Genomic DNA, 16,136 nt, shown 5'->3' with positions numbered 1-16,136 from the left:
GAACTTGATGTTATCAAGATTTTGATGAATAATTAATTGAAAATTCACACTTAACGAAAACAGGGTGGAAGTGGCTGTCACTTTGCGAACAATCTTGCTTTCGAAGTAGTGCATTCCAGTAGAAGTTCAGATGTGTTGGAGACTCTACTTTTGCTGTTCATCAAAGTTACTCTTACTTTAGATTGGTAACATCAGACGTCATCAGCTAATTATAATTTAAACTATGAAGAATAATTTTGAGATATGTTCTTCATATTTCATGAAGTAACTAGATAAACAATTTTTGCCTTTTTTCTGTTTGTTTAAAATTCTTGTTCTTTTATTGATTGAGTTAACGACTGACAAATAAAAATAGCTTCATACAAGTGGAAGAATTTTACTTCAACAAGTTTCTTGTTCGTTGCTTAAAACAAATGCACATTTTGTCATGTGATTTTAGGAAAAATTATTTTCTACTCGATTTTTTTAACACAAAAATAAAGAAAACTCTGTTGCAAATGTTGGATGTTTTTAAAGTTGCTAGATAAGACTACGTGTTTCATTATTACATTGACAAATCTCAAAGATATTCAAGACGAACACTGACATTATTGTTTGCGTTACTCTTTAGATTTTAATTCTCAGTTTTAAGTTTTGTTATTTAATTAAAATATATTTAATTGTAATCAAACAATAAAAATAATATCAACAATAATGGGTGTGTGATGGTGATGGCGATGATGAAATAATCTGATATATTAGACTATTAAGAAATAATTTGTTATATTAAGCACTAAAAAATAATATGTTATATTAAGCAATAATATTTTAACGAATTGGTAAAAATTCAAAATAAATAATTTATTGTATCTTAATCATCATAATCTTTCTTTCTCAGTTTCACATAAAATTGTACGTAACTAATCGCGAAATGAATTCATCTCAAAAAATTCACCCTAAAAAATGCCGAGCTGACATACGATACATCTTTTCTCATCGCAGCCACTGTAATACCAGTAAAGATCTGGATCTACGTAGATGCAGCCTGTATAATTGATATCGTTTAGCCATTATTAAAGAATAATAATAAAAAAAAAACAAAAAAAAAAAAAACAATCAATCTACCAATTTCATAACTGTGGTCACCATCATCATCCACTTTGTTGGCCTTATAATCTTCACTTTAATATATATCACATATATCATATATCATAACTTTATATTATCTCATGTATCTATCACATACATCATAACTTTATATTATCTCATATATCACATATATCATAACTTTATATTATCTCAACGTTTCATTTTGTCATCAATGATATCATGTCTGTCACTTTAACCAATTAACGATAGGTTTTCGTATCATCATTTTATTTTTCATCATTTGTTTTATCATTTCATCTGTTATCATTCGCATTATCATCATCGTTCATTTCCCCAAAACGTCTACTCATTTCATATTATAAATTTTATAGGAATCGTCGTATTTCAGTTTCATAATCCAACACACACACACACACACGCACACACACGCACGCACACGCACGCACACACGCACAAACTGTCGGAAGATTTTATGAGATTCTTCTTCAGCCAGTTTTCATAAACAACCGTCATGGGATCATACTCTTTGCACGGCACGGCACGGCATTGCTCCTCTTCACTGTCTTTTGGATGAAAATTTTTAACATCAAGCACTGTCAATAACACAAGAAAGCTGTTCTAAAAATATTTAAAAATCATTTTATACAAAGAATAATCATTTGCCAATATTTATAAAGACATTTCCATTGTAAAGGTTTACCGTTGCGTATTCTAATTTAGAAAAAAGATTTTTAAACAAAGTTTAAACCGGACAACTCTGGTGTCACTCAAGCTCCGAATGAAAAGATTTCCAGATTGTGAGATGCATTTCAAAGTGTTCGATACGTGCGTGGTGTGTATGGAGATAAAATACTATTAAACATTTTGTTACTGATTTTCATTTACGGTTTTTAGCTAAAATTTGCAGACTTCGATTTGAAATAGCCAGAGGCGAAGACATAGTAGGAGAATAGGTAGGGCTGAAGCTTGTTGGTTATTTTTACTGTCTAAATTTTTTTTAATTATATCCAGAAGAGTTTTGTTGTCGGTAAATAATTATTAAAGTAAAATTTCAAAGATTTACAGACAATGGAACTCAAAATTTTGATATATAATGTAAACTGTTGAATTCATAAGAGCAGTTTGAATAATAAATACAAAATTATCGATAAAATAGTTAATAAAATTGTACTGCATTTCAACTTCCAATTTTACCAAACATTTTTATTTGTTTTTTTCATTCATTCATTCAATAATAATTAATTATTCAGTTGTACGTACGCTTATGGATCGATCCTCTATTTTTGTTCATTTGTTGGTTCATTCATTCGTTTGTTTGTACGTTCTCTAATTTTTTCGTTTGTTCATTAGTTGGTTCATTTATTTGTTTGTTTGTATTAGTATGTTTTCTAATTTGTTTGTTCGTTCAGTTGTCAATTCAGTAAAAAAAAGTCATTTACTCCTTAGCTCATTCATTCTTTCAACCGTTCTAGTTACCTCAAACAGATACCATGACTATAATAATGCATCCAAAGCTCAAAATGAATTTAATAGAAACCAATCAAAGTACTATATAAAGGACTCTGAAAATAAGTTTTAAACATTTCTTAGAAAAATTACTTATAAAAAGAGTTCTGGCAAAATTATGTGAACAATTTATCGGCGAAACATTGTAAGAAAAAATTTACCCAAAATCGAGCCAAGATATTTCCGGAGAGCCAATGTATCGTCGGGACTTTCATTGACTACTGAATGGAAGTTCGGTGCCATGTTTTTGCACGTCTCTCTGGCAGTGTGCCAAGAGGTAGTTAAGTTAACAAAGGATAAGCAAGATTTCATTGCCGGTACGTAGGTCGAATCAATCGGACAGTCTGGTATGGTTTTAAATGATTGGTTGGTTATGGTTAATTGATTAATTGAGATGTTTAGTCGGTGGTTTGTTTGATGATTTGCAACTAATGAAAGTTTCTTTTTTAATTTTTAACAGAAAAAAAACCATAATTTTTTTTAGAAATTGTTGTTTAAAAAAATGGAAAAAACATGCCAACATACCTTCAACGACACGGAACCTTACAAAACTCGCAGGGGCAGACTTATTAACCCCAATGACAAACCCTCCCGCAACCTTACACTCCCCATTACCGCCATTATACTCGAAACCCTTACATGCAGACAATTGCTCCGACAAGCACAATACCGAGCATAATTTACTCGACTCGATACCGAATACCGACTTGTTGCTGGCCCAACCGTTTATATAAGTGTACCTCGCATCTATTACATCAGGTTCAGTGTTGCTGGCTTTGCTGAATAGTAACTGTCTCTTTCTCTCTCTCTCTCTCTCTCCCTCTCACCTATTTCTCTCTCTCTCTCTCACTCATTCTCCGTCTTTTTTTCTACCTTTTTCTCGCGCTTAATCTATCATTTTCTTTATATGTCTTTCTTTTTGAAAATTTTCTCTCATTCTGTTTTTCCTTCTTCTTTGTTAAATTTCGTTTTCTTTCAATCTGTCATCTTCCCTCTTTCCTTCTATAATAATTTTTATTTTAAATATTTCATGTATTTCAATGAAACCATTATGAATAAAATGATGAACTCTCTTTTTTTTCGTTTTTGAGATATTTTTTGTTAAATTATAATGAATTATATTAATTAAAAGTTATTAATTTAATATTGATTTGAATTCGAAATTTGTTCAAACGTTAACAATGTAACAGGAAGCAATGCATCGCGTTACCAACTAATTTACCAATGCTGGGATTGTCATGATCAAAGATAAAAATAACTAAAAATACCACCAAACAACTAACCAACCAACGTAAGAAACCTTACAAACAACCAACCAACTAACCAACCAAACAACCAACCAAACAACTAACCAACCAACCAAACAACTAACCAACCAAACAATCAACCAAACAACTAACTAACCAAACAACCAAACAACTAACCAACCAATCAACCAATCAACCAAACAACCAACCAAACAACTTACCAACCAAACAACTAGCCAAACAACTAACCAAACAACCAACCAAACAACTTATCAACCAAACAACCAGCCAAACAACTAACCAAACAACCAACCAAACAACTAAGCAACCAACGTAACAAACACTACGGATTAATTAAATCGATTTCACAGAAATGCGAGCGCAACGAGGTGCAATAAGCATCAAACCATCCAAAGAGATGGTTGTTCTGGAGGCAATCAAGACCGGTTCCGGGAGGATATGGAGAGCCTGGGTACCAAAAAAAATTCTCTACGACTCTGGTCTGCCCTTTTTTTGAGTAATAGTAATATATTCAATCAATCATTCAATCAATCAATTAACCAACCGACCAATCAATCAATTAACCAACCAATCATTCAATCAATCAATCATTCAATAAATCATTCAATCAATCAATTAATGATCCTCATTTGTCCATCAGGGGACCGTTGATGTCGATGGTGTACATCTAGGCATGCTTTTTACATTTTAATTTTTATTTCTTTTAATATATTATACTGCAATAATAAATACAAAATAATATATATTATTCTATTATTATTATTAGTAGTAGTAGTAGTATTTAGTAGTTAGTAGTAGTAGCAGCAGTGGTTAGTAGTAGTTAGTAAAAGTTGCAGTAGTAGTAGTAGTAGTAGTAGTAGTAGTAGTAGTAGTAGTAGTGGTGGTGGTGGTGGTGGTGGTGGTGGTGGTGGCGATAGTGGCAGTATTTAAAAAATTATTCTTTCCAGTTCTCTCTTATGTTTTTTTCAGGCATGAAAAACAACCACACAACGCATTGCATGCACAGTGCACACATTCATTGCAGATGTACAGGCAGTCACACACGCATGTACACACCACACAAACACCACACATGCACACACACACACACACACACAAACCAATCTGTGTAGCACAAATCTGGTTAATATTTTAGCTCCTCCCTTCCTGTCGAATATCTTGATCCTCCACTGTTTGTATGTGATATGCGTGCGTGGGTCTCTTGGGGTTAGAACCCGGTCATTGCGACAGCAGTGCCAGAAACCTTAACCATTACACTATCGCACCGCCAATCATCCTGAAACTGTAAAGTTTTTCGCTACTCACCTGGATATGGTTTCCAGAAAAATGACCATATGCCGTTGATCTTTGCCTGGTTGCCAGCCATCCAATACGATCCAATGGCTATAGCATTTAAAATATTGTGTGTGTGTGTGTGCGTGTGTTTGTTTGCGTGTGTGCGCGTGTGTACGTGTGTGCGTGATTGCTTGTTAATCTACAACGAACTTAGTTGCCTGCAACGCTTATCAAAGTCCACAATTTTCTATTAATCAGTGGTAATTATTGACTGGGCATGAAAACTGGCAATTTTCAATTTAGCATTTCGCTACTACGTTGAACCATGATATTAAATTTTAAAAAAATACACGTATTCATACGTCATATCATGGATAAAGTTTGTATTCAACTGACGCCGTATCAAATGTAAAGTGAAAGTATTCAAGCGTCCTACATTTGGCAGCTGAGTAGCTGTTGATGACTTTGTTTTCGATGGAATCCTCAATGATCACAAGGTGGGAGTTGAGCAAGCCGTTGCACGAGTCCCTTGAGTTGATCCAGTTTTTCGCTGTGACTTGGAAGCTGTAACACTTGTTGTACTCAACGACATAGTCGAAACCGGCCGGGCAATCTTTTTCTCATTTTGGAAATTTATTTTTCAAGTTTTTAGCTTCATAACAGTGTAGGTAGAGTTAATATTGCTAGTGCAATTATGGTATTATTTTGTCATTACCAATATTGATACTGCTACTTGTGGAAGTATGTTGTTATTACTACCATTAAAATTTTATTTATGACGATACTTTGAAGCGCCTAATTGCTTATTGATACAAAACTGTTTGTTGATTGAGTCGCCACTGTGAATGAGTTGTCCTTCGATTGACTTGAAAGCATTTAAACTATCCACACGCGTTTAACATGAAGATATACATTCATGCATAGGACACGTGTTTATTAAAGGGATTATCATACATTCACTAATTCAAATAACTGCTAATGAAAATAAAGGCGTACAAAAAATGAAACCAAAAAATATTTAAACTTGATCAAAAAAAAGTAAACGAACCATGAGCGAAAAAAGCCAGACATCCTCCAGTCAGTTTGGCAGTCACTCCGTACCAAACATTCATTTTGGGAACACACGAACAAGATCTCGCTGATGTCACGTAGTTGATGCCTCTCAAGTTCATCTTAGTCGCTCTCTTTTTTCCGTTTTAAAACAAATTTTCAAAATTAAAAAACTCTTATTTATGGCTTAGTTATAGCAAATTTTGACAGAACTGACCCAGCATTTGTTGAGGCAGTCGCCAACGGAATTAGCTCCCAGCTGAATTGTGAAATTCATAGCGTCATCGAAGCAAACATTCGTTATTTTACTATTGGCAGCAAGGTGACTGTAAGCCCTGACGTACATTATTTCATTTATTTGTAGGATGGATAAAGAAGCGGGAAACAAGATTGGAAATATCACAAGAAGGGAGTTGAGTTTTATCCACATTATCGCGTTTCACTTTTTCTAAATTTTATTTTGAGTAAAATTAATTTTGTTGATTCAAATACAGTATTACACTCAATTGAAAATCTGGTGTTATATTTGAAGGGAATTAGACATGAAAATATATCACATATGATGATCATATGTCATTCATGTATGTCCGAACAAATAAGAAATTCCCTTTTATATTTTTAGTTATACAAACCTTTATATATTCATAGTGTAACAATTTTCTTAGAGATTATGTTGTCCTCGACACTACGAAATAACCTTCAACAAAGGTTTGTAATGGAGTTACCCTCGAAACAATCTTTTACAACAGATTTCCCAACATTAAAAAATGTTCTCAACTTTTCAGACAATGAGCATCAATAAATTTCTTACGTGGTTTTAACTTGAAAAACCAAAAATAGACGTAAAAAGACAATAGTAGACAAATGGACAAAGTAGGCACTGAAGCAGATGTACCTTACTCACAGGATATCTAAAAATTAATTTAAACACGAGGAAAAAGTTTTAAAAAATGTTAACAAAGGAAACAGAACAATGGGTGACTAATGGGTGCCATTTTTTATCTTAATAGCAAAAATGTACCCGAAATTGATCAGCACTAACAAACGAACAAAAGGGTAAGATACGAACAAAACTTTGAATAGATGAAATCAAGTAAATGAAAATAATTTAACGACAGAACACGGTGCCGACATGCGAAAACACACGCATTGCTGGAATGTTGTCATTACAAGACTGTCTCATGAAAAGTTGCATATCAATGATGATTATATACTGGTTCAAATGCCTTCGTGGTACTTTGACGTTTCAAAATATTTTGTGTCGTGCTATCAATCGAAAACACGCAGAATGACGTAACGAAAAAGTTTGCAAAAGCCCCTACAGGTGCTAACTTATTAAGACCAAGATGTAGCTCTTCTCCTTCCTCGTGCCTTATCCTTTCAGGACATTGGCGATCATCGACCTCCACAAAAACTGATCTTTAACACTTTGTAGTAGTTGAAATGTGGTGATATTCAACAGGTGACACAAGGACTTCACGAATGTTATTCGTTGTTGACCGCGATCTCTTCTCTCGGCAATCTTTCCAATGGTTGTTAGATTTTCCATTCTTTCCTTCCGCATGATGTGACCAAAAAACTTTAAAATTACGAAATGAAATATAACTCATGCTTGCTTATTTTGCAGAAAACAAAATTTTTCAAATAAAACCTCCTCTTACCAAACCTCTTTTATAATTATCAATTTTACTCAAAATGTTTTAGAATTCGGGGAGAAAAATATGAAGACAAACAAACACCGACTCATGATCAGTTGAATGACATTTTATTGACTTTACGTCTTGAGAAATTTAGTTTGACATATTTTGTTTTTTCGTTTGAAATCATTTTATTTTTCATAATTACACAACCACATCAAGCCAAAAGTTAAAATAACTTCTAAATTTTTCCGTAAATACAATTTTTCGAAATAATAAAGAAAAACGTTCGAGAATCAGATTGAAAATTATAAATAAATATTTTAATGAAAAAAAAACAACAAAATATATAAACAATGAACTTATTGAAAATATAATCAACTATAATAACAAATGCAGATTTCAGCGTAGATGATAATTTATGCACATAAATTATCTATTTAGCTTTTCCCTGATTGGCTACTTTATCGATGGCGGCCTTGACCTCTTCATCGGAAGCCAGGTAGTAGTGCGTGATTGGCTGGAGATCAGCATTCAGTTCGTACACAAGAGGGATGCCTGAAAAAGTGATTGGTTCGTTTGTATCTATAGAATGGAAGGCTGGGACCATTGTGAGTGCAAGTGAATGAGGAACTTATTGGCACGATGAAATTATTGGTTGCCATTCTTTATCAACATCGTTCTCTACATCATCATCACAATCTTCATCATCATCACAATCTTCATCATCACCACAATCTCCATCATCATCTTCTTCCTCTTCCCTACTAACCAGTCGGTATATTGAGAGCCATGATCTGTTCGTCGGTCATATTGTCCAAGTATTTCACCAGGGCCCTCAAACTGTTACCATGGGCCGCAATGATGACCTTTTGACCTTTCTAATTAACATAATTTATTTATCCATTTCGACCCTTTTACCATTCTAATGAGTCATCACAAATATGAAAAAATAGATTAATAAATAGCAAAGGAAATAAAGAACTATAAAAAAAACCTTTAAAAAAACCTTAAAGCAATTCAAGTATTTTTGAAAAATCCTTCAAATACCATTTTAACTTTAACAAAAACTTTAAATGAACCATAAAACAATTCAGAAAACAACTTTTAAAAAACAACAGAGAGGAATCACGAAGGATGTTCCTCAAAAAAAAAACCTTAAATAACTTTAAATAGAAAAAACACATGCTTTGAACTTTTCAACGTCTAAACGAATCGTCACAAAACTCAGAGAGAGGAAAAATGTAACTCCAAAGAAACTTTAAAAACCTTGAAAAAAACCCTGAAGAAACACTAAAAAATTTAAAAAAAAGAACCCTTGTAAAACCATCTAACCTTAATCTCAGGAACGATAATATCATGCCAATATGGAAGTGCCCTGGCGACCGTATCCTTCAGACATTCTGTTCTTGGTATGAGGTTTGTGTCGACGTACTGTTAGGCCATAGTTAGGGAAATTAACTAATTAATTAATTAGTGAGTATGATCAATTAGGAATTGGATGCAGTCTAATTATGCAGATGCAGACTAATTAAGTCACAATCGACTTAATCAGCTTATTCCTTTCCTTCTATTCTCTTAATTAGCAATTAATTAAAAGACAAACTGTCAATTAGTAATAGTGATTAATTAATTAGGGTCGGTGGGTAATTAATTCACTAATTAGTTATTATGATTAAAAGGGTTTTTTAGGTGTAATTAATTAATTAAATAGAGGATTACTACTAACCACTACACCACCACCAACCACCATCATCATCATCATAACAACATCATCATTAGTAGCATCATCATCATAACAAAATCATCATCATAACACCATCATCATAATCATCAACATCAACATCATCGCCCCAACCTTATATTTGCAATCTTTGCCGGGCCAGTATGGGCTGGTCTTATCGACAGGCGGGGGGGGAACATCATACGACCGGCGCCAAATTTTCACCTGATGACCAAAATTATGAATATTATTATATAATCATATTTTAATATAATTATAATTTTCATATTAATACCCGTTATTAGTAGTAACCGAATACAGCAACAATTCAGGCAACGCACAACATCAACAAACAACAACACGCAACATCAACAAATAACAATATGCAACATCAACAAACAACAACAGACAACATTAACTAATATCGTGGAAAAGCCAACAAAACCCCAAAGCCAAAAATACCCTACAACCATACAACAAATTGGACAACCCCAAAGCCAACCACAACCATATACTCACAAAGCTAATAACTACAACAAACACAAATACCACACAAAAAAGGCAATACAAACAATAAAAACTACACAAAAAAACCTGATCTTCTCCATGCTTAGCAGCAGTTTCTGACTTATTCAGCCCCTGCAGGGCTCCGTACATCCTCTCGTTCAGCCTCCAATGCTTGTGCACGGGGATCCAATGAAGGTCGAGGCCATCCTGAATGTAGAATAGGGTCTTGATGGCACGCTTCAGGACGCTCGTGAATGCAACATCGAAGGTGAAGCCCTTCTCTTTCAAGCGCTGTTCGTTGGGGATTAGGTAAATGAATGTTTTGATCAGTAAATAGCAGTGATGAATGTAATAAATTAACAAATTAGTCCTAAGAGATCAATAAACACATTTTTGGATGTAAGATGAAATAAAAATACTAAAATGCACATTAAGATCTTATGAGTGAAATGACAAAATGGCTGACCTGTGCAGCCCTCTTGGCTTCCACGACTCCACAATCAGCAAGGTCAGCATCGAACCAGCCACAAAATCTGTTCTCAGCATTCCAGGCAGACTCCCCGTGCCTCACCATCACCACCTTGTACGTCGCCATTTTAGTTAAGACTGATATTCGCTTCATGTTCAAAATACAAAGTTTTAGTTATAATATTTAAAAAAATGTTGGTAAATTTAGAATTTAGATTGACTTGATTTGAGGTGAAGTCTATCTAGGACATCTACGTGTAAAGTAGTGAAAATTTTTCTAAGTAGTCTGTAGTATAACACTAATCCAGTGAAACAAACATTCAGATAACTTTAAAAAACTTAAGCTCATTTAGTAAATAACTATTGGAACAATCCTAGTATAGAAACTCAAACACAAAATGCCTGACATTAGTAAATGTCACTAGCGTATCGTTAAGTTTAATTAAAAAACGTAAATGATATATAATAGAAAACCAATGTATATTCAATATCAGCTGCTAAGAAATCCATGTATTCCTCGCATTTAAACTCCATTTTCACGAAAGAAAATCCACACAAATATGAATAATTATTAATTAAAAATAAATTTAATTAAAGGATTGAAATAAAATGAAAAAAATTGAATAATTTGAAATTCAAACAAACCTCTGAAATTCTAACTGAAATCTGCCTATAACCGTAAAGACCTTGATTCTTGTAAGGGCATGGTCGTTTAAAATTTAATGTAATGTAAGATTTTTCATTAATTTCTGTGTTTCTTACTTTTTCATACAAAGTAAAAATTATTTAATACAAATTTTGAATATAAAAATAAATCTTTTTTAAGGAATTTTGTGAAAAGTTCCACCCTATTAGTGTAATTTGATGTGAACTAAACAAATTAAGCGCATGAGTTAATTTATGTTATTTTGCATTTTAAATTCATTTTTAAATTTAATTTTTTTAAAAGTGAACTGTTGCAAATCGTTTAACTTTTTCTTTGAATTTCCGAATTTTCTAATTTTGAAATGTTTAAATTAAAATTTCTACGTTTAAAATGACCTGTCTGGGTTTATATTGCGGTAGGTTGCTACTGGGAAATGGGACTTTGTCAGAATGCGGGGTGGGTTTTTTTTCCTATTTCATTTTTTTTTTAAATTTCTTAATTAATTTTATTTTTATTTAATTAATAACTTCATGAAGTTATTGAGTATTTTTAATTTAATTTTAATTTAGTAAATATTATTTAATAAAGTAACTGTTAAAAGTTAACATTGCTAAGCAAAGCTTTTTTGACTAGATTTGAGTTTTAATTATTTTTTTAATTTTTATTATTTTTAATAATTTTAATAATGAATTATTAATTAAGGTGAATAAATTACTTTGTAGGCGTGTCCATCTGGTTCTAGAGTGAATGCCAGTAGTGGCATATGCCAGGAATGTACAAACATCCTATCAGACTATGATTGGTTCTATCTATTGTTCATGGCTCTATTACCTCTACTATCCAATTATTTTTTCATAGATGTCACCAGTAAGAACAGGTTTGAATGTGATCAGTAAGAACATGTTTGAATGTGATCAGTAAGAACATGTTTGAATGTGATCAGTAAGAACATGTTGGAATGTGATCAGTAAGAACATGTTTGAATGGGATCAGTAAGAACAGTTTTCAATGCGATCAGTAAGAACAGTTTTAAATGATCAACATGTGTATGACTAAAGGATCTTGGTGTATTCATGCCAAACGTATACCTGTTTTGTATACATCTCAGAAATACCAGATGGAAATAAAAGATTATATTTAATATTGTGACTTTTTTGGCTTTAATTTGTGAATCATTATTGAAGTTATTTGCTGATTTGGATGTTTTTTAAAATACAAAATTAAATAATAAAATAATAAATAAATTCCATTACATAACATGGTTATCTCAAATGACGTTATAACTTTTTATTTAACATTTTTTAGCTGCAAAAATGTCACATTACACATATCTGCAACAATTGAAGCTGCCATCTCATTGGTCATCACCATTCTGTCATTTCAACCTATAGGGACGTTCACAATTAAGTCAGACAGGAATTAATAAAGCAATTTATTTATAAATGATTGGTTTTTAAATTTGTAATTCAATTTCATTTGTTTCATCATTCTTCTTATTAACTTTTTACAAAGTTAAATGTATTTAACAAATTTAAAACCACTAATTAGAATCAAATCATGAATATTTAAATCCTCGTTAACATAAATTAACCTGACGTCACTTAAATTAAACCAGGTCATGTGAGAGCACGAGACTTTCTGATTGGTACACCATTTTATATAACCCCTCCCCTGATTTCATCAACACCATTCACTGCACACAACAAGCTGTCTATCCGTTGTAAGCATGAATTTTATTGGAACAATTTGAATCCATGATTCTAGTATATGTATTTGATGTTTTGTATGAAGAACCTCAGAGGTGCTTGAACGTTATTGGTGTTATTTATAAGATGCTTGATTCCTATCGGCTGTAATTTATACAGTGCCTAAATTTGATAGTTTGCAATTTATAATGAACTTGATTGTTACTGGCTGGGATTGATGAAATGTTTGAATGTTACTGGTTGTAAATAAAACTAGCCATTATCGTATTTGGCATGACTCAATTGTCAAATTCATTATCACCCTCATACTCTTCATATTTTTTCTTCTTATCATCAGGTCATTATTTTCATCTTCATCATTGTCTTAATCAAAATTTATCACTTTTCTCACTTGAATCATCTTCATTCATCACACCATTCATCCCGTCATCATCTTCATCATCATCTACCCCATCATCTTCTCCATCATCTTCATCACCACATGACATCCAGGTACTCCATGGTCTTCTTAATGTACCTACTCAGCCTGGTAACGATGCTTCTACTACGAAGCACCATCTCAAAAATCCTCCCGCGAATTTTTCACTGCCTACAATGCAGACGAAAAAGTCATCATAGCAGCGACAGCAAGGACAACAGTAGTAGCTGCTGCTTTAGCTGCAAGGACAACAGTAGTAGCTGCTGTTTTAGCTGCAAGGGTAAATGCAGTTGCTGTATTAGCTGTGCAGATAATAACACCTGTTGTATAAGAAGCAGAAAAAGTTGCTGTGTAAGTCGAAAGGGCAAAAATTGTTGCAGGGAGAAGAAAATTCGTACCAGCTGCGTCAGGTGGGACAACAGTTTCATTGATGGCAAGCGTCGGTTTTGTACTTGTTCTCTGTATTCGGCGTTATTCTTTCATCCGGCTATTGCTTGCATTCATGCTGTGTTTGCCGGTGTTATATGTGAGTATTTGCTGGTGTCATGTTCTATGGTGTCAATGGTCTATCGACTTGCATGAATTCAATTTTTAACCTACAAAAGTTTTTATTTAACTTTTCACCTAACTTTTTTTAAATAATTGCTATCACCATCGTCGCCATCGTCCTAATTATCAAAATCTTTTTCTTCTTCATCATCATCTTCATCATCAACATCTTCATCATCTTCTTCTTCATCATCATCAACATCTCCAAAACCATCTAGATTATTCCTACCCGTACATCATTGTGGTTGGTTCTGTCATCACAAATGCCATACACTTTGCATCTTATCGTAATCAGGTGGGCATTGAAAATAATGATTATTATTATCATTCATTTATTATTTTTGCAATTATCATTATTATTTTATTATTTAATAATAACTATTGTCTGCTCTGTATTCTTATTTGTTATATATCATCATTGTGCCTTTGTAGTAATGCTCATATTAATCATTTTATTTTATTATTTTTATTTTTTTAATTAATCGTCACAGACACCAGTTGGCCTCCTGAAGTCCCTAACCACTAAACCACGAAACATGGTCATACTAATGGCCCACTGGCTGGTCCATGCATTCGGTATAATTTCACTTTTAAGCTCGAACATAAAGACAAACCAGCTGGCCTACTTATGTTTGATACCAACTCCTTGTCTAGTTTACGTAATCAGCGTCTATTTCACAGATCCGGACGTGGTCTGGGATAAAGAGAATTACACTAACAATGATAGTAGCAATTTCGCCGTCGGGCCGGACAGCATGAATGCGGCTGGTAGTGGTGTGGCAGCTACTTCCACTGCTGCCGTTAACGGGAGTTTCAGAGAGATGGGCGATCAGAAGGCCAATAATAGTAGTAAGGAAATCGATGAGGCCATTTATGAGGAGGTGGTTGACGTTGCTGAAGCTGTGCCACTTAAGGAGTGAGTGATTGGTCGGTTGGTCATTTGGTAGGTGGTCAGTCAGTCGTTGATTTCTTAGTTGATGGACAGCTTGTGCTAGTTCGTTATTATTTTCATTTACCAATTGCAGAACCGTTACATAGTTTATATTTTCCAAATGGAATAAATGACTTGAAAATGAGCTATGTTTTAGATGATCTGTAATGATTAAGTTTTGACGTCTCATGTTCAGTTAGTGTACATTAGTTACTCTGATGTTTTAAAAATATCTACCCATAAATTTGTAAATAAAATAAACAGTTGTATAAATGTGTCTGTTTTGTATTTAATGCTTTCACAAATATTTTCACTTTGGTGGTGTTTTAACTATTAAATTATACATAGGAATTGAAAAATACCCCAAAAACCTGAGATGTACCACTATGATTTAATATTTGACATGGATAGGTTTATTGCTTGTAAATTATGTAATCTATATATATAGTCATTGTACCATATATATATATATATATATATATTACATAGTTTATATATATTTATATAAATTATGTAATATATATATATACATAAATATATGGTTAAGACATTCATTTACTCGAGATCAAACGTTTAATATAAAGACGTTTTTGTTTCAACGATTTTTAATTAATTTCAACAATCAAAGGATAATTATTTCATAATAAAATATCTTTTCATATTATAATATATTATATTATATATTTAATTATAATATATTGAAGTTTAATAATAGTGAAGGCTTATTTACCAGCATACAACACCTTCTTATGGGTTGAAGCAGGGATATGCAGAGAACCTCAATTTTTTCAACTTTTAATTATTTTCAGTAATGTCTCCCCTTGCTCCAAACCACATAACTAGAATAATAGAACTAATCGATCTATCGGTCGGGCTATTTGTCGTGCTTGGATTGTTGGCTTACGAAATTGCATGGATTTTAACGAGCAAGCTATATGAAATATTTACTTGATTTAATATGCTTAAAACATTGTTTTAATTCTATTAAATTTTAATAATGATTAATAGAATTATGTATTATTGAATTATTTTTGTTAATTTGAATATAAAAATTGCTTTTGGTCCGGTGAAATCCGGTGGCTTACTGAAGCCGAAGGTTGGCTTAGTAGGATTGAACTATAGTCACCCTTTTTTTACACTATTCGATCATGTTAAAAATTTGTTTGCTTATGAAATAAACGGCCTAAATAAATCAAAATTGTTATTTGAACAACTATCTTCATTATATTCAATGAATATTTTACATTCTGCTGGTCCCCATAAGAAACTGGCTGCTGAAATCATACGTTGGCTTACAGCAGTGGATTACAGGGTTTCATAGAACTCTTACGATAGCAGTTTTTAGTACATATAATGCTTTTAA

At 32.7% G+C, this 16,136-nt stretch overlaps 3 protein-coding genes across 3 annotated transcripts; 1 reads left to right on the top strand and 2 right to left on the bottom strand.

The window, feature by feature from the left end:
- Positions 1 to 935: 935 nt before the first annotated feature.
- Positions 936 to 6,534, bottom strand: HELRODRAFT_177721 (hypothetical protein; the record flags this gene model as incomplete). The annotated part of the gene is made up of 7 exons (XM_009025879.1): positions 936 to 1,024; positions 1,548 to 1,682; positions 2,757 to 2,939; positions 3,121 to 3,342; positions 5,575 to 5,757; positions 6,187 to 6,322; positions 6,406 to 6,534. The coding sequence occupies 7 exons, from the start codon at positions 6,532 to 6,534 to the stop codon at positions 936 to 938; spliced, it is 1,077 nt and encodes a 358-aa protein (XP_009024127.1).
- Positions 6,535 to 8,261: 1,727 nt separating this feature from the next.
- On the bottom strand, positions 8,262 to 10,650 carry HELRODRAFT_157532 (hypothetical protein; the record flags this gene model as incomplete). The annotated part of the gene is made up of 6 exons (XM_009025878.1): positions 8,262 to 8,383; positions 8,598 to 8,706; positions 9,161 to 9,259; positions 9,684 to 9,773; positions 10,143 to 10,346; positions 10,522 to 10,650. The coding sequence occupies 6 exons, from the start codon at positions 10,648 to 10,650 to the stop codon at positions 8,262 to 8,264; spliced, it is 753 nt and encodes a 250-aa protein (XP_009024126.1).
- Positions 10,651 to 11,559: 909 nt separating this feature from the next.
- On the top strand, positions 11,560 to 14,762 carry HELRODRAFT_85220 (hypothetical protein; the record flags this gene model as incomplete). Its single annotated transcript, XM_009025850.1, has 8 exons — positions 11,560 to 11,625; positions 11,892 to 12,061; positions 12,475 to 12,576; positions 12,785 to 12,889; positions 13,368 to 13,404; positions 13,681 to 13,819; positions 14,061 to 14,137; positions 14,334 to 14,762. 8 exons carry the CDS (start codon positions 11,560 to 11,562, stop codon positions 14,760 to 14,762), a joined length of 1,125 nt encoding a protein of 374 aa, XP_009024098.1.
- Positions 14,763 to 16,136: the final 1,374 nt, after the last annotated feature.

This window comes from Helobdella robusta (genome assembly GCF_000326865.2).
Source record: "Helobdella robusta unplaced genomic scaffold HELROscaffold_44, whole genome shotgun sequence".
Taxonomy (NCBI): Eukaryota; Metazoa; Annelida; class Clitellata; order Rhynchobdellida; family Glossiphoniidae; genus Helobdella; species Helobdella robusta.
This window is presented reverse-complemented; position numbering and strand designations above follow the sequence as displayed.